Below are 27676 nucleotides of genomic sequence, written 5' to 3' on the forward strand. Positions count from 1 at the left end.
TACTTTTACGCATGGAGAAGCCAGATTTGGAGTTATTGGAGACGTTTGGATGTACTGTAAAGACCACGTGATAAATGCAATCTAAGAATATATAAAGAAGAACCAAAAAGAAGAAGAAATATGATCGAGCACAGGAAGTAGGAAGTGGTGTTTGCGCTATTTTGCAGTTTCCAGTGCAAATAACGGGTGCGCGTGGGGTGCCATTGGCCTCTAACCAGGCGTGGATCCGACCATTTGACCCATGCTGTGACTTAACTGCGAAGATGTCTTTAAAACTACCTCGAAACTGGGACTTCAGCACGTTTAAGGAGACGACACGGATAGGTAACGGACACACTGCACCTGCTCAAATAAAAATAATAATAATTGTGTGTTTTGTTTTTCAATAAAGACTAGGATTTGGGGGATTGAGATTGACTGGCAGTATGTTTAGAATCTCGATTTGGTTTCAGTGGTCGGGTGGTCTATAAAATCACACTGACTACTGAGTTTGTCGTGTTTCTTATTTTAAGCAAAGCGTGTCAACCTACTTTTACACTTTGCACCATATAATGTGACAGGTGAGCTTGTAGTACAATAATAGAAAGAAGACATATTACCATCTATAGGGACTGAAACTGTAGTATTGGTCCTTAGTGCATATTTGTGCTTATATAGTCTGACTGTTGGCCCATTACACATCACTTTTTAGTTTTAGAACCATGTAATTACAACAATAATTATACATATTGTTATTCTTATCAAATATATGTATTCATATTTTTAAAAAAGGTCAAATATATAAACTTTACATGCAGCTACTCAGCATCTGCTTATGATTTGGAGCATGATTTTAAGGATTATGCAGTAAAGAGTATGATCATGATCTGTAGGACCAAAGAGGACAAGCATATGATTTTATTTTTTTTTTTGTTTTTTTTTTGTTTGTCTAATGTTGTGTTGAGGGTTAGAACTAAAAACTAGAACTAAAATGAAATATCTTGTGCATCTCATCACTGCAGACATGTCCGGTGATGAGGATATTTAATTTATACAGTGCAGGGTGTTGTTGCTCTGGCAAATACTCTTAAATTTGGTTCTTGCTGATGTTGTTTAAATCATATTGTACACTGCCCACCTCTGGACTCGTTACAAAAATGCCGGTTTGCAAAGGCTGCTGGTGACCTATAATGTGGTTTTGCTCTTTCGGGTGCTCTTTGTAGATGCTCTTTGTGGGTGTGTTGTACAATCTGTACTAAGAATTTAATGCTAATCCAGTCCTGTGCGTTTAAACATATTTACAGAGGTTGTTCTGATTATTTCTTATCAGCGCTTTGCATTGCCTTCACTATGCAGCAAACCGACTCACTTATCAATCAGAAAAGTTAAAGGCTCAGTCTCAGCTCCCTTTCAGTATACCGTTGTGCCCTTGAGCAAGACATTCGCTCTAGTGTTACCATCTGACACATCCCTCAATCCTGGTGGGGCAACCTGTCTCTATTTAAAGTTATAAGCCTATTAGAAACTTAGTTAAAATACCTAATCTATTTAATATATTTTTTATCTTAATAGAGAGCCAGTTCAAATTGTCAGCTTGGGGCTTTTTAGTCAAAAGGTCATTCATTCTCGTATTCTCGTGGCATATTTACTGAATTCTGTTTAGTGTGCATATTGTAAAGAAGGAATAAATATGAACTGATAAAGAAAATGTTTGTGAAGGTCAAAACTACAGGTGCAACACGATTTTTCTATAAAGAGACGTTCATTCTTTGCAGAGGAAAGTCTATTATCAGTTGTGTCAAAGAGTGTGGGAAAGCTTTGGTCAGTTTTTCCATTGCGTTTCTGGTTTAGATGCTATTCATTGATCCAGCTTTGGTCTTATCACACTGACTTTACTCACACTTTTGATCCTCTACTGCTGTTGCTCGCACTGCGTAGGGCGGTATCACACTGGCCTATGTGTGTGGCCTCCCTGTGCGGTGAAAATGAGACCGCTGGACGTTCAGTTGCGTAGTTGGACATGGCTAAAGATGAATCTACTTCCTGTTTACCCCTGGCTGTCAAAAGAAGAAAGCAGAGAGCAGTATCAGTATCAGAGTCGTGTTGGAGGGCTGCGTGTCGCTCAGGACATCCCAGAGAAAGGGTTAGGGTCTAGGACACGTACGCCTCGCTCTCCTGGGTCCTTCTATGTGACGGGACAGAATAGTGCTTATCTCTTTCAGAAAACAATATCATAACTTTTATCTTTTTCAAACAATGTTCACACCCAAGAACACTGCCATTGCGGAGTAATTATTGTAACGATACTTATATTTCAAACTCAATTTCACTACTAAGGAATAGACTCGATACTCAATACAGACTCCATTGATAAGTATCCGATTTTCGATACTTTTCACAACTCTAATTGGGAGAAAACTGAAGTACTAAAGGTGCACTGTTGTAATGTTATGTATATTTTCACTGGCTTGTCTCATGAAAAGGTCATTACTTTGCCTGGAATGTTCCATTTAAACTTGTCTATCTTGTATTTTTTCAAGATCAAATCATTTCTGCTTGTCTCCATGGAAACAGATACGTATCAGACCCACCCCCAGAAACTAAACATGACGTGTCCTGGAAATCCTAGTGAAGGTCAAACCCACCACTTAAGTGTCTTCTTGTCTTTTTTTCTGTGTGTCTTGCCCAAGGACAAAATGACAGTATTCATCTGTGGGAGGTGGAATCGCACCAGCAACCTGTGGGTCACTGGATCTGACTGCTGTATCGATTATGCTTATGGCGAGATAGGATATTCTTAACATAGTATTTCTGCTGCTCCAGTTAGAATGATCAGTAACACACTAGTATATCTTGGTTTAAGAAATATAGAAAAGACAGGACAGCACTTTTTTGTTGTGTTGTGTCATTGGGCAAGACACTCCACCCACTTTGCCTAATATGATTTCTATGAGAGGTTGCAGGTGGTTGAAGGGCCTAATGGCGCCGATTGGAAGCCTCACCTCTGTCAGTCTACCTCAGGGCAGCTGTGAGAAGTGGCTTATCACCACCAAATACAGTGAAACGTAACTCCAGTGTTGCATTTCTCAAAGGGCTAATTACTGCATTGACTTATCACTCAATATATGATAGATTGAACAATATATATATATATTTTTTGTACTAGTGGGATATTTTTGTTTTTGTATGATAAGACTTGAACTTTAAAGAGTTAAATAAATAACTTCTATGACATATTATACATACAAACTAATTACTTAAGTGTTGCATTCTGTTATTCAGTTATTTCAGCTCATTTTTAACAATATTGTACATTTAGGATGTTTCTGCTTCATGGTTTTGTTTCAGTATTATCGTTTATCGTCTAGATCAGGGGTGTCAAACACATTTTCACCGAGGGCCACATCAGCAAAATGTCTGTCCTCAAAGGGCCAGATGTAAAATAGATGTAACTACTTTTTTTTTATCTTGTTAATTAACCCTTTCTGTATTTATTACATATTCAAGTTTCAAATATTGCATATTCATTTGCATAGATGTAAAATATGGCTGTGTAATGACATATCTGATTGATAAAATGCCATGCTAAGACCATCATACCTTTTAATTTACCTTGTCGAGGACCACATAAAATGATGTAGAGGCCCACATTTGACCCCCAGGCCTTGAGTTTGACACATGTGGTCTAGCTACCGGTATTTACTTCAGCAGTATAGCACTTCAAAATGTGTTATTGTGACAGGTCTACTCATAACATGTGTAAGACATTATAATATTCAAATAAAAAAAATATATATACTTGATATTATTTCAGCATTGTGGGCATCGTTGACAGTTTGCACCTTGAATGCCACTTTGGTTAATGTCTAGGTTTCCATTCACACTCCCCTGAAGCTGCTATCACACCATCAGCACAGACGCTCTATTAATGACCCAAACAGGAAGTCGTCTGCTGCACTTGTTTTGCCTTGTTTTTCTGCTGCACCTCTTCGCATTTTCACTCTAAACAAGCACGGTGCTGTTTTGTCTCGTGCAGCTCGCTCCAAGAGTGTGTTCCCTGGGGACAGTGGACAAGGCGGGGGGTCTCCGGGATCCCCCACATCCATGGAGAGGCCACTCAAGTCGGGATGGCTCAAGAAACAGCAGAGGTCCTTAGTGAAGAACTGGCAGCAACGCTACTTTGTCCTGAGAGGAAGCACCTTGACCTACCATAAGGATGACAAGGAGAGCACTGTGCAGGTATAACAATGGGACAAAGTGTTCATAATCCTCATTATCTATATATTGTGTTTTTGTTTTTTTTATTATTGTATAAATATAGGTTTAATTCACTGTTTCATCACAGTCACATTTACAAGTTTAGTGCAGTTAGCCAACTACACTTACATTAGTTCAATAATTTTTAGTCATTGTCATTTTAAAATTAATGCAATGTTATTTATTCATTTATTTATTTATTTATTTATTCAACTATGTGTGTAGCTAATTAATAGAGAAATTATTTTGTTTTTGAAAATAAAAGTATAAAATAAAAATAAAAGCAGCTTAAATCTTGTCTTAAATCTCAAAAAATCTTTAAAATGTCTGCAGACTGAATGCAGGAAGTTTCCAACCTCTAAAAACAAACCCACTGTGTTAACCTTTATCAAATTGCAAAGATATTTACACATTGGTTCGTTGTTTTATCTTTAAGTGTGGTCATTGTCAATTTTTTTTATCTGCATATTTTATCAACTTTGATCAAAACCACTACAGCATGCCGTGACTGACACACTTCCTGTGCACTACTCTGCTGCATGCATTGGCCTAGTTTGCTTTTTTGTACATACTTGTAACTGTTAATAACATTTTTAACATTCAATAACACTTGACTCTTTGTGTGTTCTTTGTGTTGTGTTGTACCAGGGGATGATCCAGCTGCGCTTCAGCAAAGTCAATGAACTGCCTCCAAATACAGACGATGCCGCTGGGAAGTATCTGTTCGAGATTGTTCCACGTACGGTTTGAAACTACTTTATCTTTAATTTATTTGAAGAGATTTAACACCAAAACAAGGAATTTGAAATTATAAAAACAAAAAAATAATAATAAGACATAATTATTTACAGTGAGGTTGATTGTAGGGCGGCCTGATATCTCATAGTTCACTTTTCGGTAGAAGTTAAAAGAGGAAGTATTATGCAAAGTTTACTTTTTAGTGAATATAGCATTTTCCAAACTATAAAAGGTAACATGGTGATCTAAATATGTTATGTCCAGTGTGTTACAATATACAGCTCTTCCTGCCTGATTGCTTCTCTAAATCAGTCTGGTATCTATATTTTTTCAGGACCCAAGGGGGACAGAGAGAGATGTTCACATGTGCTTATGGCAAGCTCCCAAGGCGACATGGAGGAGTGGGTCCGCACACTGCGCAGGGTCATCGGAGCGCCTACTAGTGGAGGTACGGTAATGTGTTTCATCACCAAACCTCCTTTTCAGTGCCTGATCTTGTCTGATCTTGGAAGCTAAGCAAGGCCCGGTTAGTACTTGGATGGGAGACAGCCAGGAATACCAGATGCCGCAGCGGCTCCAATTCATACTGTTGTGGTGTCCTGAGGCAAAGCACTTCACCCCACATTGCCTAGTATAAATGTGGCGTGTTAGTGGAGGTAGAAGGAGCCATTGGTGCAGATTGTCAGCCTTGCTTCCATCAGTCGATAAAGGGCAGCTGTGGCTACAATAGCTTACTGTCGAGTGTGGAGTAAATGAAAACTGTACTAAATTATATGGTGACTGTCTTTTAGATTAGATTTATTCAAAACTGACTTGGCCAGAGACGACATTGCATGCGAACCCTTAATATCGGAACATCAGATAAAAACTCCCATTCATCTGGAAAAGACTAATGCATTTTTCAGTATAATCTGTTTGTCTTGAGCTAATGTCAAATGATGTTATTCTACAGTGTTTGGGAAAAGCCTGGCAGACACAGTGGCCTACGACCAAAGGTTCGGTCCTCAGATGGTGCCCATCCTGGTGCAGAAGTGTGTGGAGTTCATCCAGGAGCACGGGCTGAGCGAGGAGGGCATCTTCAGACTCCCGGGACAGGACAACGCAGTCCGGCAGTTTAGAGGGGCCTTCGACGCCGGGGAGAGGCCCTCATTCCCCAGGTAATGGTCTGAACACATACAGTTTATAAAAGCCTAAAGCGGTGGTCCTCAAACTGTAGAATGTGTATCACCCCCCCCCCCCCCCCACCCCCTCATTGTTTTTCATATTATTTTGTTGTTTCCTCATCAAAAACATACCTGGAGTACCTTTGTTTCACCTTGTCATGTCATGTCATATGATATTCCCCTGTCTTTTTAAACTTTCTTCTTTAAACCCATTCTTCACTCTCTGCACTGGCTCCCCATTCACTTCCGCATTCAATACAAAATCCTCTTGCACACCCATCACTGTCTCCACGGTGCGGCCCCCACTTACCTCACTGAACTGCTCACACCACACACCTCCACTAAGACTCGGTCAGGCCAACAGCACCGTCTGGTCATGCCCAGGACACGGCTCAAGACCATGGGCGACAGAGCCTTCTCAGTGGCTGCTCCCCGTCTGTGGAACGCCCTCCCAGACCATCTCAGGCCTCCACAGACGGTGGATGCTTTTAAAAGAGGACTAAAAACTTATCTTTTTACCTTGGCCTACAGATAAACACCGGCTATTGTTTTATTGCTTTTACACTAATTGTTTTCTGTTTTTAATGTTAATTGTCTTCAGTTTTTAATGTCTTTTTTTGCACTGTAGCACTTTGAGATTTGTTGTTCAAATGTAAAGTGCGTTATAAATAAAATGTATTATTATTATTATTATTATTATAAACTCTGCACTTTCTCTAGAATCATTATGGGTAATTTCAGCCCTGGAATTGTCAATCTGGTGAAAGGTGAAAGGAGCTGTTAACTTGAAAAATACAGCTTCATGTCATCACAAGGTGGAACAGAACAGAGCATTTTTAGCTTCCATGATGCAGACAGACTAATAATAAAGGGTTAGTCAAACATGTGAATGAAACAAAACACAACCCCAGGTATGTTTCCGAGGAGGTAATAACATTATAAAATGGCTTAAAGCTCACAAGAGTCCTGTTTGCGTAATATAGGAAACATGTATTTCCATGCTGATAATATATTAGTGGGTGGCTTAGACAGGTCATCTTTGCTTTAAAGTAAATTTAGCTCTGGTTTTAGCCTTAGCTGAGTTTCTAGCACACAGTAGTAGTATACACCAGATTGAGATTCTCCACACACAAAGTCAGAGTCTCTGCACAGAGAGTGGTGCGTTGAGTTTGTGGCTTGATTTTCTCAGATAAGAGAGAAAGAGCTACTCACCACATCCTGCTTTGGCATCAGGCCTGTTTAATCAACAGCAGAGACACCAGAGACAAGACAGAAATGGTTGTTTTAGGGACACAAGCCAGTACTTCAGTGAATCTCAGTTTACTATAAACTGTTGAATCTGAACATGTCCCAGACCACATCTTTTGTTCAGGCCTGTGAAAACAAGCATTGTTCTTAAGTAGGATGGTTATGAAATGTGGACAGATGTGGGAAGATAAAAGCAAGAACATTTCTGAATGGGTGGCAGTATAGTTAAATAAATCTTATGAACACTTTCTAGTATTTTTTGTAGTCTGTAGTGAAAGCCTCAGTGTCACACAGTCTTAAGTTTTTACATAATTCATATTTAAAGGTCCTATGTTACACAAAATTGACTCTTGTGAGCTTTTAGCCATGTCAAAAACATACCCGGAGTTGTGTTTTGATTCATTCCCACATGTTTGAGTATTATATTTTGAGTATGATTTTTTGCCTTCTACGTCTCCAAAGCTCAAAATGCTCTGTTCCACCGTGTGATGTCATGAAATGGTAGTTTTCAAGTCAACTTTTGTTCAGATTGGGGTTGTAAGCATCCAAATGATTCTAGTGAAGGTGTTTTGATATTAAAAACACAGTGGAGCACCTGTTTGAGAGAAGAACTCAGCCTAAATCTGCAGGGTTTGTGTGTTGAACATGTGTGAATGAAACAAAACACAACTGCAGGTCTGTTTGTGATGAGGAAACAACATTATAACAGAGATTTAAAATAGAATACAGGCCCTTTAATGTTTCCAGCAGGTATTGATGGTTTTCAGATCCTACAATGTGATGATGTCATATTCCCACGTGAGGGGCGAAGGACAGTTTTTCTTATTGATTGATTTTCTTATTGTATTTTGCCATAGAATATCTAAAAGGTAAATTCACAAATGTGGTACCTGATGATTTCGACTAATGACTAGGCTACACTAGAACTCGCTGTATTACAACAACAAATGCCTGTATTAAATATGTTTGGTCTGTTGAATGCAGTAGGGCTGAATCATTTGGGGTAAGCATCATATTTGTTTTTCTGACAAACATTGTGGTTTTGATTAGATTTTGAATTCATGATTCTGTGCGAAGTTCACATTTTAAACGCATCTAGACGAACTGACAAAAAGACTAAAATATGAACTGACTAATATAAGAATCCTATTTAAGAACATGTTTGTACAGAACTTCAGGGTTAGCAGTTTTATGCAGAATAAGACAGGATATTTTGCCTTTATGAGTTGATAATTCTTCAAGTAAAATTGCGATTTCGATTGGATTGCAGTTGATCTTGTAGCCCTTTTGTGATGTCTTGTGAAACCTAGCATTTGTTTAGTCTTATTCAAATGAGTTTGACATTTACAACACGCACTTTTAGAAGGCCATTAACAGTATGATGTCATTTTATTTTGCAGAGCTTTTGTTATAAATGTATGGTAGCGTTGTGATGAAAGGAAACAATCTGAATTGCTTCTGGTTGTTCATTTTCTGTAACCTACGTCAAAACAGCAAAATAACAGCAACTCACTAGAGCCAATCTCCAAAACAGACCTGTAACTGATGAATAGAACCATCATGTCAACTTTTCAGCATTAAAGTGTCATATACAAAAACAGATACATTAACAACAACATAAACAATTACAAGAACAACAAAAGATGTCAATATCAGGTCATTACAATATGCATAGTAATATATGTAAGGTAAATATGTGAAATTTTAGTGCTGCCATTGAAATATATTTATACATGTTTTGTCTGCAGTGACACAGATGTCCACACGGTGGCGTCGCTCCTCAAACTCTACCTCCGTGAGCTGCCAGAGCCTGTAGTTCCCTGGACCCAGTACCAGGACTTTCTGGACTGTACCAACAGCCTGGACTCTCCTGGCCAAACGGTTTGTGCAAAAGTGAAATCTGTATTCAAGGTTTCGTATTTACAGTTAGGGATTTCAGGATTATTAGGTTAACTGATTATTAGGATATTCAGGCCAAAGTATAATCGTAAGAACTAGAGATAATAATCATGACCATTTCAGAAGCAAAACTGAGACAGGTCCATTGAATTTATAGTCCAAAAAAGTTAAATTCAATAGAGTGTTTTGTTCTCTGTCTGTTTATGTCACCTCAATTTTATCCTTCAATAAAGTTTGATTTCATAAACTGTATGATTTCACTGTTGTTTGGTGGTGTCAACAATCGTGACTAATCGCTAAATTGTGTGTATGTAATCACAATAATCATAACACTAAAATTTTATATTGTGACATCCTTATGTACAATCTAAATTTGATTATATTTTAGTGTTGCCCTGACTACAAGGTTGAGCAACAGTGACTTAGTGGACAAAAATGAAGTGTTAAGTATTATTTAAATGACATGCAAACCTCAAAATCTGATGTGAATAACCAGAGGGCCATCATTAGAAAGAAATGCTGTCATTTTAATAATCTTAGCCCAAAAATCTGTTAATAATCCCATTTTGAGTGTGTGTGCATGTAACCAGAGCCACTGGTGGAGCCAATTCTGAGTCTATTCATTTGAGGCACAAAAATCGGAATTGAGCAAGACTTGCAATGTGAATGTATCTTTTGTGTATTTGTGTTCTCCTGCAAGAATGTATCTAGTTTAAAGATACAGTATGTAACTTTCACCAGCATGATTTCACGGAAATAGAAAATTTTAAAATTAAAACCATACATAAGTTTTATGCCATACGGAGGAAAATTAAATTACAAACAACATTTAAAACTCTGGTCTGTGGAAGCTGTTTTAGAGTTAGGACGCATGATTGCAAGTGCAATAGCGCATCCCAAAGCTACTAGCCACTCCTTCTGAAGATAGTGAGGTTCAGATCTTAGCCAGAGAACAGAAATGGTTTGAGAGGGGAGTAAAATAAGATATTGTTAGGAAAGACAATCCTTCCTTGGAACAGGAATGGGGGCCTGGGACATCGTTTATCTCCCATATATAACTCCATCCTCAGACCCAAAGCAAACAAAAGAGAACAAAAAAACAATAGGGCTAGTCAGGATGCTAATAGGTGTGAAACCACCAACATTTTGACCAATTGATAGATTTTATTTTTCTTTAGTTATGGATCAGACCTGGATGACTGAGGGATTACACAGATAACATTAAATGATTGTACTTTCTTTTATATTTCCATGTGGCCTTATATCTGTGTAATCCCTCAGTCGCCCAGGTGGGTTCCATAGTGATCCACGGGCGTAAACTAGTCTATGTGTCTTATACTTGTTCTGATACAGCCCAAGATCATTCTAAAGTTATTCAGTAAAGATTCATTTCTGTCCTGTGAATGTGACTTTTTTCTATCGATACTTGCTCAATATCTTATTTTGGTAGTAGCTTTAGTATCTTTTGATCTTTCTATAATTTTGATGACTGTACAATAAACACAAAATGAAAAAGCTTTTAGTTAAGTTTATTTCTTGGCTACAATGTTACACACTGTGGTTTTAAGTAATCTGTTAATCTGTCTGTTTTTAGGGATGGGAGAAATTGGAGAAACAAATTGCTCTCCTCCCTAGAGTGAACTATAACCTCCTCAGTTACATCTGCCGGTGAGTACGATGCCTTTTGTTCAGAAGAGATTGGCAATTCCAGGGCTGAAATCAACCAAATGATTCTAGTGAAGGTGAATGGAGCGGAACAGCTTGAGCAGAACAAAAACATGCAGGGTTTGCGGGTTAAACGTGTGAATGAAACACATGTGATGAGGAAACATTATAACATAGATCAGAAAAGAGCGTAATATGGGCTCTTTAAATTACAGTTTGTTGTAGATTTAAGCACCTTGTATAACTCTGGCATTGATCCAGTTTTAGCTTGTAGCATCTTGAGGAAAAAGATTTATCCTAATCTAGGTTTAAGCCCTTGTAAAAATTTGATTTCAGCCTTGCTTTTCATTTTTAAGTCAGGTTTAACTTCACACAACAAGTTATAATTCCACTGGAAATGTATCTGTTTGGTCAAGTACAAAAGATAAAATGCAAAAAATTCAGAACCTCCACAGTTTAAAATGAAGATGGACAAGTCTGAACTCAGTGGTAGAATTTTCTGTTTAAGATGCCAATTTCTGAACTGGTTTATGATTAATATCTCTGATTACTGGATCTATCCACATGAAACAAAACTGGCTCTATGTTCAGTGTGCTCTCTGTCAGTATAAATAACTCATTATTCAACCAGAAAGATGTAGAAATAATGACGTCATCAAATTTTGAACGCAAACAATTAGTCCTTTTCACAGAGCCGCAGGGGAAGTTCCAGTTCTTTCAGAAATCTGCATCCACACTTCCCGCACCATTCATTCTCTATGAGGATTTGGCCGAGTCTTGCTAAAATAAATCAATAATTAAATATCAAGATGCAGACAGCAAGATACTACTTTTCTAAACACAGACGTTTCCTCCGGTTAAGTATGTACATCGTTGTAAAGGTCATAACTTGCTGTCTGATATTATTCATCCGTAACTTGCCGTAACTTGCTGTGTGGGGCCTATTATCTTAGCTTTGTTGACGGTTTCATTTGCAAATAAGTGTCCTATTGTGTGTAGGTTCTTGTTTGAGGTCCAGATGCACTCGAAAGTTAATAAAATGAACGTGGAGAACCTGGCAACAGTGATGGGCATCAACCTGTTAAAGCCGCAGATCGAGGACCCCATTACAGTCATGAAAGGTGAGCAGGGAGGATGGACAATGGGTGCCTCCACACTTTAGCAGCAAAGTCTTTGAGAAAATGCTCAAAACAAGTGATCAAAGCTCCACAAAAAAGCTAAAAACAATTCAACTAGCAGAACGTCACATGGCAATATTGAAGAAGCGATGATTAGATTTGCATATTTTATGTCATTTACGGAGACGTATCGTGCAAAATCGACATTCTAGAGCTTTTACCCATGTTATAATGGTTTAAAGCTCTCATTTACCCTCTCAAAGTTGTATTTATTTATAGTGATTCATGCACATTTAAGTATATTTTGAGTAATCTTTATTCTAATGCGTTTAAATCATTGCTCTGATCTAGCTCCATTTTCACCGCCACTGGCAAATAGTTGTTTTTGCATGAACTTGCGTATGGTCATAATATTTTGACTACCGTTACATAGTTAGATCGTGGATATTGAATTGTTTGTGAGTTTTTGCCATGCCCCTTTTAACAATTAATCGATCAGCAGGGCATGTCTTTAGTTGACCAAAGATTTCTTTAGTCAGTGACAGCTCTACAAATCCTATTTTCCAGTCGACTACTCACTAGTTTCTACTGCAGCATAGTTCACCACTTCCACAAACCTATGTATGTGTCTCCTAGTACAAATACTTCTTACTGTTAGCCCTAACCTGTACTTATTTTTCTTCACAGCAACTCCTCAGATCCAGAAATTGATGACGGTCCTGATTCGACAACATGAGGCGCTGTTTCCCACCTCTAAAGACGAGCTCCCCTCTCCTCCTCCAAACAAGGCCGACAGCCAAAAGAACGCTCCTCGCAGCTTTGTGGGATGGGAGTCTACGGAGGTAGAGCTGTCTACAGAGGTAGTCCAATGAGGCTCATCTGGTCTTCCGTTCATTTATTTTAATGAATTATTGTTTTCGATCAAGGTTTAGTTTGTTTTCATACCTGAAAGTTTCGACTGTTCACTAGCGGTCTTCGTCAGAGTGGTCACACAGTGGTCAGCTGATTGAAATTGGTGCTGTCGTCCTACCATTGGAGGCAGGACGACAGCGCCATCTGCAGTCCAACCTCTTCAGGACAGTACTCTAGATGTGTGAGAGTAAAAAGGCCCCCTCGTCCCATGGGCATGTTTTCATATTTCGAATGCCTCTATCCCAATGATGTTTGCTCTGTCCCAGTCCATAATGTGTTTTTTTTTTTCTTTTTGATCATAATGAGGAAGAGCGCTAGGGAGCAGGTGAAACTGTCAAGTGTGAAAACGAAATAAACCTTAGTCTGAAATGAAATGTATTTATTAAATCTAATTACAGCTATTGTTAACAGGATTCCAAAGCTCTATTTTACCATTCAGTTGAATTCAGACATTATATAAAGTGCACCATGCAACTTCTCATCCTGCTTGAGATATTTTTGCTTTGCCTGAAATGCTCCATAGTATAGCATTAAACTTCTATAACTCCGTGGAGACAATCAGGTATTAGATTAGATTTGTGGAGAGACAATCACCTTACAATAAGAATCCATGTTTTTCAAGATATAGTTTCAGCAATGATGGGGGGTATTATGCAAAATCAACTTTTTGAAGCTTTCTACCCTGTTATATCGTTTTTCCCTCATGTTCGAAGAGGTTTTAGATCATCATGCATGCTGGAGTATTTTAGTGATCTCTCCCGGGCCCTATTTGAACCCTCTTTACGGTTAGCAGTAGGATCCTGTCCAAGATTCAGTCTGCAAGCCTACCTCACCCATGCTCCCACGCAGCAATTTTCCATAAATATGTAAAAGCATGATAGAAAACAATACACTACAACTTCACAAACCTGATGTGATGTGCTACAGTTTCATTAGCGGAATGCATTTGTGTTGTGGTAGTGTTCTGAAGGGGAGTGACTTAGTGCAGAGAGCAAAGGGAGCGTCAAAAGCTTATTACACATGCTAATATATTGTTTTCAGAAAATGTAGCATTTTCAAAACAAAAGGTTACACGGTGATATAAATATGTTATGTGTTTATTTTATATTTAAATGAAAACTGGTTAGTGTTTAAAATATTGAATTTATAGTAAAGCATGCGTTGCACATAGTTCAAAGTTTATTCAGATTTTAATACTTTACTTTCTTGTCCCCAGCTCTGCGACACTTCTCTGTCTGAGTCCCCAGAGGAAGAGGAGGAACAGGACAGTCCCGGGCCCCTTAGATCAACCAACTCCAAGCTAGAATTTTTACCCAGTACCCAGGAGTGCATGGGATCCCCCCGCAAACGCACCCAAACCCTACCCACGTTTAACTGCCCTCTGACAGGGATGGCAGCCAAAGCAGAGGCCCTGAATCGCTGGAGCCGTATACAAGAGAACATAGAGGAGAAGAGCGGGACGTTTTCTGAAGATATCTTTAAAATCTTGGACCTCAAATCTTCCGGGTCGTTGTTCAAGACGACTACGCTGAGTACTAAGGAGGAGGAGGAGGTGGGGTCTAAACACAGGAGAGGCAGTGACCAGGGGTTCATAACTATTGCAGAAGATGGCAAGGTGAAACGCCAAAGTGACTGTGTTGAAAAGCCTGTTCAAAGCTCGGCGAATCAGAATAGTGATGAGAAACCAAAAGTTACAAATCAGGAAACCAGCAAATGTGAAGTAAAGACAGACGGAACGCAGCCGGTCGACTGGTGAGTCCACAATTTGAAATAACATGAGATGTTTTCTGATATATTTGTCACTTGCTTTCAAAGTAATTCTTTATTCACTCAGCACCTCCCCCGATGCTGGTGCACTACTTCAGTTCATAGCATCTGTTGGCTGATATTTACAAAAATGAGTCCCTCTATGTTGTTTATAATGTGTGAATATTGGTATCAGGATAATTATAATGTAAATCCGACAGAAATCTGCTTAAATGTGTCTTTAGATGTATAAATTAAAGTTAAAGTATCAAACAAATGGACATTATTGTAAAATCACACACACAAGTTGAGAAATATCACTTTACCCACGCTTACAACACCGTTTTTTTTCGTTTAGTTTTTTACTATTTAAGTTTTTAAGCATTTATTTTTTCATAATTTTATCCTCACAGCATTCACAACATTATCTATTTTTCTCGCACTCTACGTTCATACACAGGCAAGGTGAAGTGTCTTGCCCAAGGACACAGCAACACATAGATTTTTATTTATTAATTTTTACAACATACTACACATAACGTCTCTTTTTCTTACCCATTAATTCTACAACACATTCAACAAAACATTCAAAACAAATGACTTAATAATCCCATTTTTACTGTCTTAAAAATGTGAAAAACAGAACTAGTTTATTTTAAATGGTTTGCAGAGGCCCAGTGTTATTCCTCCATAACACATTCATCATACTTCCTGGTTTGTGAACAATGAAACACTGTATAATTAGGTGTAGATTCTGAGCGTACTTCCTGGTTTGTACACAGTAAAGCACGGCATAGTTAGATGTAGACTCTGATTGTACTTCCTAGTTTTTAAATGGTAAAACACTGTATAATTTGATGTAGATCCTAAGCGTACCTCTTGATTTGCGCACGATAAACGCTGCATGATTAGATGTAGATCCTGTGTGTACTTCCTGGTTTGCACACGATAAAACGCAACAAATTTTACAGATTTTTTTTCATGCTATAAGGATTCATACTCCTAATTTGACTTGACCTCTCCTGACCTGTGTGTGCTGTTGCAGTGTGAAGAAGGAGAACCAGGAGCTGAAGGCGACTGTGGCTGAGCTGAGGTCAGAGCTGGAGGCAGAGCGCCGCCGTGTGGCCGCTCTGGAGATCTGCCTAAAAAACGCCGAGCGAAGCAGAGACGAAGCCCAGCGGAGGAACCTGGAGCTGCAGAACGACGTTCAACGGTTTCTCACCATGAAAACACCTCCATAAAGTTAGGACAAACTGGTCACTGTTAGACTTGAGAAAAGTGAAATTATTCTTCTATAGAAAACAGGATTCTTTTGGAGGAAAATCTGCAACACATTCATGAAGATGCACTGGCAAAACGAAATATGGAACAAGTCTTTTAACTGATGTTAAAATACATTTCAGAATGATTAAAAGCTGTCACTATGAATGTTATTTCGCTATTTTGTACTAGGAGCATTTGTGTCATACAGTGTCACAAAACAGTGAACACTTAGTGCTTACTACAGAAGCTTAAAATATCCACTGGTTTACCTTTAGGCTCCTGATGTGTGACGTCCCTTGTTCAGATGGGGACCTGGAGCTTTTATCTAGTCTTGTAGCTTGATTTATTTTATATTTTTTTCCCTTTTTATTTTTTATAGTCTTTTTAATGACATACATTATCCTTAATGAAGGCAATTACTTTCAAGTTGGAAAAATATATCAATGATCCAATACATTTTGTCAATATGGTGTATCCCTATTAGAAACTTTCATTTTCTTAGCCATACCACAAAAAAGGATATTATCAATAGACATTTTTCCTGCTGCTAATCTCTGTTTAATGCTACAAGCCTAAAACATTGTGATGTCATCTGAAAGTCAAAAGTGGTAAAAGGCTTGTTTGTTACTTTGAAGCTGTGGACAATGAACTGATGGCTTTAAACTCTTCTGTGAGTATAAAGACCTCACTATGTGAACGGATTTGAACTATTGTGCAACATCCTGGCATCTTTGCTGAAACTTGGACACATGAGAGGAATGCTTGAAGTCTGTTTGAATAATAGGTTGTGAATGTTTAAATGGTTTAGTTGAAGTGTTAATAAATTATATATTTAATTTCCTCGTGCATATTTAAAGTGTGTAGTTTTATAGTGGTGGCGTGTCACCTGTATGATTCCCTAAAAACAGAAAGTTAAAACCATACTTTGGAACATTCTCCATGAAGGTTAATACATTTTCTGCCATACTGTGGAAGATTGTGGCTAAAAAGTTATGCAGTAGGGCTTTAAAGGCGCATTATGCAACTTTTCTGGTCATCTGCTTGTCTCCATGGATGTGTTAATTGTGTTGCCTGAAATGTTTCACTGTGCAAAATTAAGCTTGTATCTATTCAGTAACATTTATTGCTAAATATACATGATGGAAGACGTGCATTTTCACCGTGTACAGGCTCCCTTCTCCACAGATCTACACAGTCTGGTGCTGTCATTTGCTTGTCTCCATGGAGATGGACAAGTTTTTTTTGCCAGACTGTGTGACATTCCATGCAAAGCAATAACATATCCCTGATGACAGACCCTTAACCAGAAAAATTGCATAGTGAACCTTTAAATACGGTGTTGCGTAAGAAGCAGAGGGGGGAATTTGACCTCATCCCACAAAAATTTAAATAAATATGATTCAAAGGGGGACTTTTAGTTTCAGTTTAGTTTTAATTTCTGTATCCACATATTTTTGCCACCATGTAACTTGATCAATCTCATGTTTGTAACTTAAGGGTCTGGAAATCATTTTATTGTAACTATGATGATGAGCAGAATTATAGTGTTACCTAAGTTTGTGCGTGAGGATCATTTCTGCTGAGAAAGTAATTTATCCGCTTGGCTTTGTGGGCCAAATTCACTGCAATTTATGGGAAAAGGTTACAGCAAAACATCTGGATAAAAACTGTTCAGTGTGTTTTATGGTAAGATTTCACTCCAAGAAGAAGGACCATGACCTCATAACAGACCAAACTGAGTCAGCATTATGTTTTAGTTTGAACTTTCAGCCGCTCCAACTTAGTCCTTTCTGCTGTGATTTTTCCCCACAACACAAAAACAACTGTTTGGGATAGTGTCATGCAGTTGTTTATTATTAGTTCTCCAATTTCTGATTTCTATTTGTTTGTCTTTTTCTGGTTCTTGAAAATGCATCATGACAGAATGAAGTGTGGTTTAATGTGCAACAGCTGTTTTCCCATGATCCTGTGCAACAATGTGTTTGATTTGACAAAAATAGGTGACAGTTGCTTCTGTATTGGTTAAAGGTAACTGTCTGAAGGTGGAATGTTACCTGTATGACTCTATGGAAATAAAAAGTTAAAACAAACAACATACTTTGGAACATTCTCCATGGAGATAGATATGTTTTATACCACAATATTTCTATGGAAACAACCGAGCAATGCCAGCAGGTTTGTGGAGATGCAAGCCTGCTCACATTAAGGGCACATTTATTTATTTATTTTGTGTGTGTGTGTGTGTGTGCGTGTGTAATGAACTAAACCAAAATTAAAAAAAAAAAACATTCTTTAACCCCATCCCTAAATCTAACAAGTTACATATTGTCGCTTTAATACCCTAGAAAATCCTATGCTATTAATCCTAAAATTAATAGATTATATTTTAGATTTGTTTCTTTTTTAGCAACTTTTACCATACATGGTGTAAAGAGCATTCACCTTGACAAGAGTAAATACAAATCAGATACAGACCCTTTAACTTGGCACTCACTAGTTTGTAATGCGGACCATATGAGGGGACTGTGATTGTGTACCAAAGGACAGTGTCTTTATCAAACCTCCTCTTGCCTGTCAGGAAGATGTGCTAATGTGTTTGTGCAGCCGAGCCACAGATAAGTGCATGTCTGTCAAGTGTCAGCCTGGCAGAAGAATGGTCGAGCCCGGAAAAGTGACGCACCGTCAGGAGAGGGTATCAGAGGGTCACGCCAAGCAGCCCAGGAATGACGGACAGTAGTGGAGCGAGGGATCAGGTGAGTAATGAGATAATTGCTCTGATCTGACGACAAGTGTGCGCAAACAAGAGGAGGCTGTTTGGTGAGAGACAAGGCTACGCAAGAACCATGTGTGAGACCTGAGAGCATTTGCTGACAAGATATTTGCAGAAATAATAAACAACTTATAAAATGTATATCCAGAAGTAGCACAGTAGCCAAAAATTGCACACAATCAGATATGTTCAGAGGATAGACAAAACCTCATCATATCTGAAAGAGCAGTGCAATTTAATTTTGTCAACATAAAGCTTTTGTCACTTGTAGATTTCTCACAGTGTTATAGACTTACTCACAGTGGGAAGAGTCACCAAGAGTAGGAGTAAACGTATACTGCTTGAAATATAATACTCTTATGCCAAATTGCAACAAAGTATGCCAAATAGTTCAAACAGTGCAAAACATAATTTGCATAAAATGGTTTGGTAATCATGTTAGCATGGCTGACCCTGAATGACTGCAGCACCTTGCTATAAATACAAGCTAGTTAATCAAGCTGAAATAATCTGTTTTCAATAGCCTACTACAGTGCAAAAGATACATTACATTACATGATATATCTATATCTATATATCTATATATCTATATATATACTGTGGTCCTATAATGAAGGTGCTCTTCCTGAACCTGAAAGTGAGTGCTCAAAAAGAGACTGGGACAAAGGGACAAAGGCCTAATAAGAACAATAGGCCTATTTCTATTTCTGGGTCTCTGAGCTTGGTGATTATCAATTTCATTTTATTCCCAACAATAAAATTGCAACTAGTCCAATGTTGTTATAAGATATATCTTTCTTACACTTAATGCACCAAGTGAGCTGTACATGCTCAAACAGTAGTTAACAGAACCCATCATTTGCAAAATAAATAAACAGATGAAGAAAATCAACTGTGGAGCACCCACCCAAACAAAATGTGCTCTTAGAAGGAGGCTGGAGGCCAATGTTTATAAAATCCTCATTAAGGAAGTAGTGAGATAAGGCCACACGCTCATGTGCAGCACACTGGAGCTATGCAGCCTATCATGTCAGTGATAAGGCCAGAGGACTCACCCGGAGCAGCCAGAGCTCTCAGAGACCTGAACGAGGCACATCAGACATGAGAGGCACAGACCGCACCGCAGCCAGGCTACCCTGTCACCAGAACCACTGCCTGCACACACAACACTTCAAAAGGTGTTCACAAGGATAAAAACTGCAGGACACCTATCCCCACTCAACCTGTTACACAGGCTATCAGAGAGGGGTTGACTGCACTGAGACAGCAGGCTTTGAGATACGACAATTTACTTTTGAGTGGATTGCTTTTCTTATTGTTGCACCAGCCCATTGACAACCCCAAAGGGTGTCAGCTTCAGTGTGAAGACTTCTCTCATGGCGAGTACTTGGATCTCTGAATTGGGAACCATCTTTAGCTCTAAGCCTGTGCTGCTGCTTCTTATGACTGCCCTCCTCCAGGGACCTCTGAGCTCTGATAGCAGCCCCATTCTGAGCACCCATCAGAGGCATCGGCCCGACCCAGGCCTGGGTGACGGCCATGGAGGAGTGGTGGACATGTCGGAGCTGGAGCAAGATGGAGCGGTGAATATACAGTTACTGGAGAGTCTGAAGGAACAGTTTCTGAGGACATTTAACCTGAGTGGCTCTGGTCCTCAGCTGTCTGCAGGCAGCACCAGAGAGGAGCCCCCGGAGTATATGATGGAGCTGTACAACCGATTTGCCAACGACCACAATGCTATGCCCACTGCCAACATCATCCGCAGCTTTAAGAACGAAGGTATAAAGAAATGTGTATTTCTGTTACATGTTAGTACAATCCTGACATTTTAAAAACCCTCAGCTGTTATGATAAACACTTTGTTGACATAAATTATATAGATTTCATTTCAATAAGATTAATCCACAAGAAATACCCTTATAAGTAGCTCCATATTATTTGTGAAAACATGGATCTGTTTCAGTTTTATATAAAGTATCAGGGTAATTTAGTGTAGCGGTGAACATCTGGACTAAGTTATGTGCTTGGACATGTTTTGTCTTTTCACTCAGAACGCTTTTTTAGTTCCACGAAGATACCTGACAATATTAACTTCAGGGATTTGAGTCTTTCCTAACAAAGATTACAATTTCTGTAACTTGATGATACTGAGATTACATTGTGCCTGATCTTTTCCAGATCTTTCGCCAAGTGTTATTGATGCCGGAGGGGTCAGACGCCATAAACTTCTCTTCAACGTCTCAGTACCACACCACGAGCGAGTTACAGCGGCTGAATTGCGCCTCTACACCCTGGTTCAAACCGACAGGCACCTTTATGCCGGGGTGGATCGAAAAGTAACTATCTATGAACTGGAATCTAATGAAAATGAGAGCAACGTAACGGAAGAGCAACAAGAAAGAGGTGAAACAGGGGAGGCTGAAGAAATACACCTTACAGAGTTGGCGTCAAGGCAGGTTTTCGGCACAGATAATGGCTGGGAGGCTTTTGATCTTACAGGGGCTGTCCAGCGTTGGAGGAACTCTGAACAAGGAACTACGCATCAGCTGGAGGTGCACATCGCAAGCATGGTCAGTGACGAAAACATTCCCGAAATGGCAAATGAAAGTGACAATGCAATTTTGCAAGACATGAAAATTGATACGAGTCCGGAGGAGAAGCACAAACCGTTGCTGATCGTTTTTTCGGACGACCAAAGCAACGATCGCAGAGAGGACAAACGTGACTTAAATGAAATGATTGATCGTGAAACCTCCAACATGGTCCTTCAGAATGAGATCTGGGATGACCTGGAGAAGAGCAAAGACTTATATGAGGATGAAGAGGAGCCAGATGAAGAGGACCTGATCCAAATGAGGTCCAACTTTATCTATGATACGGCATCTCGAATTCGACGAAATGCCAAAGGAAACCACTGCAAGAAACAGTCCTTGTATGTGGAGTTTAAGGACATTGGTTGGGACAGTTGGATCCTGGCCCCCACTGGTTATGATGCCTTTGAGTGCAATGGGGTGTGCTCTTTTCCACTGACAAAGCATGTAACACCCACAAAGCATGCCATCGTCCAAACACTGGTAAACATCCACAGTCCACAGAAGACATCTCAAGCATGTTGTGTTCCCACCAAGCTGGATCCTATTTCACTCTTGTACTTGGACGATACCGGAGTGGTCACCTACAAGTACAAATATGACGGTATGGTGGTGGCTGAATGTGGCTGCAGATAGTGCAGGCTTTTACAGACTCTTTGGCTCAAATTGTGAAAGCCAGCTATTAGCTGGAATCGCCAGAAATGGGGGTTCAATGGATTGTACCAAAGAAAGTACTCAAAAAGCTGTAAACGCACCAAAGTGATGTTTGTGGAAAGCATTGGGACTGCAGTTGTTGTTGACAGTGGCAATAGTGAAGTGTGTCCTCAGTGAGAGTTACAGAGCTCCACATTTCCCAAAGGTTCAGGAGCGCCTGATGCAGCGAGCACAGACTTGTGGGAACCGGACTCCCCCCCCTCATTTCCCCTGACAGGGCCTTCCTCTGCACTTATCTGTGGCCAAACAATCATCAGCACTTCATGGGCCCGAGGCGAGCAGGCGAGTGGGCGGGCTGGGAGGCCTGGACTGTCCTCCTGCTGCTGGACCTGGCTTATCTGCCCCTCTGTTTCCACTTCACATGCCTCTGCTCAGCCTGAGCCCGGTGATAGTGAGCTGTTTCAGAAACATGTGTGGCACCATCAAACTGGACAGTACTGGTGTAGAACAGACTATGCACAGGACACGGGGACAGGGGTCACTCACATTCGTGAACTCAACCCACTGACCTAGTCTGTGCCCCCAACATACCTCCAGCCTCTGGTTGGGTCATCCATCACTTTTATCAAGAAAAGTCTATAGGGCATTATTATGTTCAAAGCCAATACTGTGATTGTAAACTGTATTAATATTCATTTGATACCTCTGCTGCTTGTGTCAATTTATCTATTTATTGTGTTAATTTATTAATTTTTACAATGTAAGATTTTTATTGTATATTTCTTGTTGTGACAATGCTTATGCAGCATAAAGATATTTTTTGGGAAGTATTATTCTTTACAGCATAGAAGAATAATGAAATGCCTCTATATTCCATTATGTGTTGTTTAAAGAAATTGTAGTTAAGATCTTGACACAGTGCGATGTTGAACTCCTGCTCATTTGACAGTATCAGCACAGAGGTCATAGTTCATGTGTCACACAAACAAAGCATCATGGGAAACATAGTACGAGGTGCGCTAATGAACAAAATGGATGGTTTGTCTGTGCTGACAGCAAGCAGATGAAGCTCTGATGGAAATGTGCTAATAAAAAAGACAGATCCAACATGGAGTCTATGATTGATTTTTGACTGTTAAAAAACATCCAGACTGCAAGTTATTTTGCATTTGTACTTTATTTAAGTGGATTTTGAAGTGGATACTTTTTACTTTTACTTTACTGCATTTGAGAGAAGGTATCTGTACTTTTGACTCCACAACATTTTTGAGTGGACTGAAAAGCATATCTGAGACCTGCTGAAAAAGCTGTAGTTTGTAGTTTGAACAAACAAAAATATACAAAGAAAAACAAATCAGTTTGAAGCTTTATTAGATCTCAAAATCTGCACAAAATAGTTTTACTTTTTAATCTTTAAATACTTTTTAATCGGGTACTTTAATACTTTACTCATGTGATACTTTTATTTCTTGGCTCTGGTATCTGTACTTTTAAGTAACAAAATTGAGTACTTGGCTATAATTAGTGATATATAATTTTAGATTGACCTCCCATGTCAGCGGATTGCAGGAATTGTCTAAAAATGATACAAACAGAGGGCAAAAACCTTACAACCAGCAGCTATTTAAAGTCAGGCAAATTAATATTTATGCAGCTTTGGGGTCTGTTTACTGTCAAACTCTCCAAAAATATGATGAAATAGGAAGTATATTGCGCCAACTGATAACATATTTCCAGGGCTGAAAAGTAACTAATCACACCAATCGCTGTAGTTACTGTAACCGAGTAGATGGGTTTGAGTATAATTCTAGGCATGCGACTGTAATTAGCTACATTAGTAAAGCTTTCAACTGTGTAATTAATCGGGTTTTGTGTAACAGACTGATCTAAAATGCCACTGAATTTGAGTAATAAACTACTTTGAAGAGTATTTTTCATGATTACTTTAGTTTATACTTTTACTTAAGCACAAATTTGGCAGCAGTTCTTGTAATTTAGTGCAGTTTAGCCACATAAGTCACCTGTAGGCCTTCTTTACTAATTTACTTTTCAGCATTGCATATTTCACTTTTATCGATTTGCTTGTAAAACACTTTGGCTAAACAAGATGGCAGATAGTAAACCAGTTGTGCCCAGTACAAACGTGTACAGTGCAGTGTACAGCGTTTTTGTCGCTGGTTGCAGTTGGGACGCCCTGTGAACGTGTGTTTTGGTGAGTGTCCTCCCGAGCTGTCCCGGCGTTGACGTGTAGACAGTAATAAGGCCTGATTACTTCCCTTTTGGGACAGGGTTATCGGTCCATCTCTCTGCACTTCCACCCAGAGCAAATCTCTGACTGAAAATTGGCTGAATACATTATGAGACAGAAAAAAGTATTCATTTTCATGCTTTTATTGTTAAGTCATTTCAGTGGGTCCATGCCAACACAAAGCTCTGCCTTGCATTGCTCTGCTTTTTGTGCTTCTTACGTGGTGACATTGTCCATTGAACTTGTAGCGAACACGTTTGTTACAATGCAGATTTTATTCTATGATTCAAAAATGCATGTAACCATACCAGCTTAGACAATGTGCTACAGAGATACTTTTAAGATAGCCAAGTTAGCTTTGTAATTCAATGTTAGGTAAAGTATTTACCTTTTCATTGTAGCCCAGGTGCACTTGGTTTGTAAAGACAGTTTGTGGTAGTCCCAAGCCTTGTTACAATGTGGAAATAAAACATTTGAAGAATGAAGCAATGACAGTATAGTGAATGTTTTTTGTAATACTGATCTCAGTTAGGGTGACCAGATGCCCCTATTTACATGGGACAGCCCCAGTTTTGAGCACCATGTCCCATGTTTCAGCAGATGTATCCAAAATCATTAATTTGTCCCAGTTTATACAAAAACAGTAAATAAGGGAATTTGTCCCTTATTTACTGTCATTTGTTCAGCTAAAATACAGAAGACCGTGCTTGAAAATTAGTATTTGGTAAATAAAATGCACCCTCAGATTATATACTGACAAAAGTGAGTCGAGAATTGACAATGTTATGCGCTGTTTTCATAATTTCATTTATACCAACCCTCCAAATCTGAGTGTGTCCCAGGTATGAATTTTGAAAATCTTGTCCAAAAAAAACAAAACAAAACAAAAAAAACATAACAAAACCTAAAAAGCTGCAAAATGTCCAATATACCAGCTGCAATGCAGGCCTACTGTTGCTTTGTCTGACTCTATAAAAATCATAAATCCTGACTTGAATTGCTGTCCAAATGTTCCAACACGCTGCTAATTAGTCCACAAATTAACTGTTTTGCAAAGTCTTAAAGCACAACTGTATGTAGCCTGTGCTTTTTTTTTTTTTTTTTTAAAGCAGACCTCCACAATCTCAACTGAACCTAGTTTGCCATTGTCTAAAGGACACATACACGTTTTTCTTCTTCTTCTATGTCCAGGCCTTTCCTCATTTTAAACCTCTTCTTCTTCTTTTTGTTGTTTTACAGTGGTTAACTTGGTAACCATCATAAAAGCAACACCTACTGTTTCAGAGTATTGGTCACACAGTAAGCTAACAGTCTAACAATGCACTCAAAATAATAATAAAAATGAAATAAAAATAAAAGGTAAAAAATCTATCCATATCCTGTGATAAACACACTTTTAAAAAGCCCTTACTTGACCTCTACTACCCAGAATGATGCGGAGCCCAGGTGGAAGGGCCATTCATTTGTGATGAGGGGTTAAATAGGGCAGACTTGGATGAAGGGGAGGTGCAGCGAGCAGAGGGGAGGAGAAATAGGAGATGGTGATGAAGGCTGAGGAGCAGGTAAACTCTGGAGAAGTGGTGAGTAGATGGAGTTAGACATGAGTGCCCGTTCCACATTAAAGCCCTACACCGCAACAACATATGTGTCCTCCTCCTCCTCCTGACATGCCCCACACAGCCCTGTCCCATGCTTCCCCATCAGACACAGTGTACTGTTGAGTGCACAATGTCCCAGGCTAAGGCCCCATCCAAATTGGTTGATTGCGCCTAGGAAGCTTCTTTCCTTATCATTGCCCCGGATGTGCTTCATCGTGAGCCATGACAAAGACCATCATCAAATTGATCAGTGAAGTTGGGAAGGACTAAGTAAAGGAGAAATTATGCTTCCTTTTATGCTTCCTTTTATAGCTCCGTTAGCACAGGAACCTCAGGAGTTTCCTAACCAGCGGCAAGGAGCTATGAGGCATCCCACAATTCACTATAACTGACTGTAAGTACTGCGCAGTAGTGGAGGATGGTGTGCTTGTTGTAGTCCATTTTCTGGGTGTTGCAGTTTTTACTGAACAGCTGTTGTTCCCGCCGCTAGTTTGAAGGACTCAGATGCACCAAAAACAGCAATAGCTTCTTCTCCTCACTGCTCCTCACATCTCCTTGATCCTCATAATTGACCTTATGATGTAGCTCCCAGAGGACAACGAAAAGGAAAAGGAAGTGCAAGGAAGGACAAGTAAGGAGGTATTTTTGCCCCAGGAGGTGAGTTTTTAGACGTTGTAGAATGTTTTGGCATTGTTTTTGTGGTAAACATTTTGTATGGAACATCTTTAGGCTACTTGAATAACACAGCAGTTTTACTATTTGTTGAGTACAACTTGTGGCTTAAATACTGCAGGAAATTCTCAGATCTGCATTGCCATGTGCTTTTCATTTCTCCATCAAATCCCTGGAGAGTCACAGAGACTTGGAGGCAGACACATGGAGGTAAATAACAATGTATCCAGATAGTAAAACACAGAAGAGCCCAGAGCGGGGGTCCAAACTGCCTTACAGGGCAAAAAAAGGGCATAAAGAGAAGGCTGCTAATGACCATAAAGGAAAGGATTAGACTAGTGCCTCTCAAGCATTTTATACAAAGAGCAAAGAAAATATTTGGCTCTTCGAGTACCACCAGATCTAAACTAAGTCTATAATAGAACTATTCCTGGTGTAATCTAGGTCTAAAAGTGGACTACATAGTTTCCACTGTAGTATGTATCCAAAGGAGGACAAAAAAGTGGATAAAATGAACTGAAAATTGACTTAAATTGGGCAAATTCACACACTGCACAGCTGTACAAGTATCACCTGAAGGAACTTGTACCCCACAGTTTGAGAAACACTGGATTAGACTATAGAGGAAGAAGTTACAGTAGACTTCACCCATACACGTTTTTTAATCTTCACTGTGTTACATAATGATTTGGTGTCTGTAGGCCAACATCAACTTGATCATATGTTCTTAATATCTGCACTTTCCTTGTATATCAGAAAAAAATACCTTGAAAAACATGCATTCTTACTTTGAGAGGGCTTGTCTCTCCTTGGCTTGTTGGCGCCATCACCTGCTTATTTTCACAAGATGGATACAGCCAAAATTGTTTTACAGGGCCAAAAGAGGGCGTCGGGAGCAAAACTGCAATTCATTTTATTCTGGAAGTCATTCAGAATGTATTATTTTGCATGAGGCTGCAGATCTCGACAGCAAATAGGTTCTATAAGGACTACAAAGCCATTTTAATGCCTCTTAGTGAACCGGTGCAGTGTTGACTTGTTGGTGCACACACAAATCAGTCGACTTTATATCATTTATTTATTTAGTTAGTTAGTTAGTTAGTTAGTTAGTTAGTTTATTTATTTATTTATTTATTTATTTAGTTGGTTAGTTAG

At 39.1% G+C, this 27676-nt stretch overlaps 2 protein-coding genes across 3 annotated transcripts; both read left to right on the top strand.

The window, feature by feature from the left end:
• The first annotated feature begins 177 nt into the window (after positions 1-177).
• Positions 178-18058, top strand: arhgap25 (Rho GTPase activating protein 25). Of its 2 annotated transcripts, none has more exons than XM_033972770.2 (11): positions 178-324; positions 4016-4218; positions 4885-4975; positions 5309-5422; positions 5927-6131; positions 9134-9266; positions 10879-10952; positions 11949-12070; positions 12755-12927; positions 14196-14731; positions 15771-18058. In XM_033972770.2, the coding sequence occupies exons 1-11, from the start codon at positions 264-266 to the stop codon at positions 15964-15966; spliced, it is 1908 nt and encodes a 635-aa protein (XP_033828661.1). In that variant the 5' UTR covers positions 178-263; the 3' UTR covers positions 15967-18058. The 2 variants fall into 2 exon arrangements, with proteins under 2 accessions (XP_033828661.1, XP_033828662.1); XM_033972771.2 differs by having other exon boundaries at positions 209-324; positions 12755-12909; positions 15771-16081.
• Positions 18059-19725: 1667 nt separating this feature from the next.
• Positions 19726-23084, top strand: bmp10 (bone morphogenetic protein 10). The gene is made up of 2 exons (XM_033973271.2): positions 19726-20537; positions 20937-23084. The coding sequence occupies exons 1-2, from the start codon at positions 20135-20137 to the stop codon at positions 21983-21985; spliced, it is 1452 nt and encodes a 483-aa protein (XP_033829162.1). The 5' UTR covers positions 19726-20134; the 3' UTR covers positions 21986-23084.
• The last annotated feature ends 4592 nt before the right edge of the window (positions 23085-27676 follow it).

The sequence above is a fragment of the Periophthalmus magnuspinnatus genome, chromosome 9 (genome assembly GCF_009829125.3).
Source record: "Periophthalmus magnuspinnatus isolate fPerMag1 chromosome 9, fPerMag1.2.pri, whole genome shotgun sequence".
Taxonomy (NCBI): Eukaryota; Metazoa; Chordata; class Actinopteri; order Gobiiformes; family Gobiidae; genus Periophthalmus; species Periophthalmus magnuspinnatus.

Excerpts from the sequence above, each read along its gene's own strand:
- bmp10 (XM_033973271.2), top strand. The coding sequence starts at position 20,135 with ATGGCGAGTACTTGGATCTCTGAATTGGGAACCATCTTTAGCTCTAAG. Across the intron at positions 20,538-20,936 it reads CCGCAGCTTTAAGAACGAAG|ATCTTTCGCCAAGTGTTATT; the intron begins GTATAAAGAAAT and ends GATCTTTTCCAG.
- arhgap25 (XM_033972770.2), top strand. The coding sequence starts at position 264 with ATGTCTTTAAAACTACCTCGAAACTGGGACTTCAGCACGTTTAAGGAG. Across the intron at positions 12,071-12,754 it reads CCCCATTACAGTCATGAAAG|CAACTCCTCAGATCCAGAAA; the intron begins GTGAGCAGGGAG and ends TTTTCTTCACAG. Across the intron at positions 14,732-15,770 it reads GGAACGCAGCCGGTCGACTG|TGTGAAGAAGGAGAACCAGG; the intron begins GTGAGTCCACAA and ends GTGCTGTTGCAG.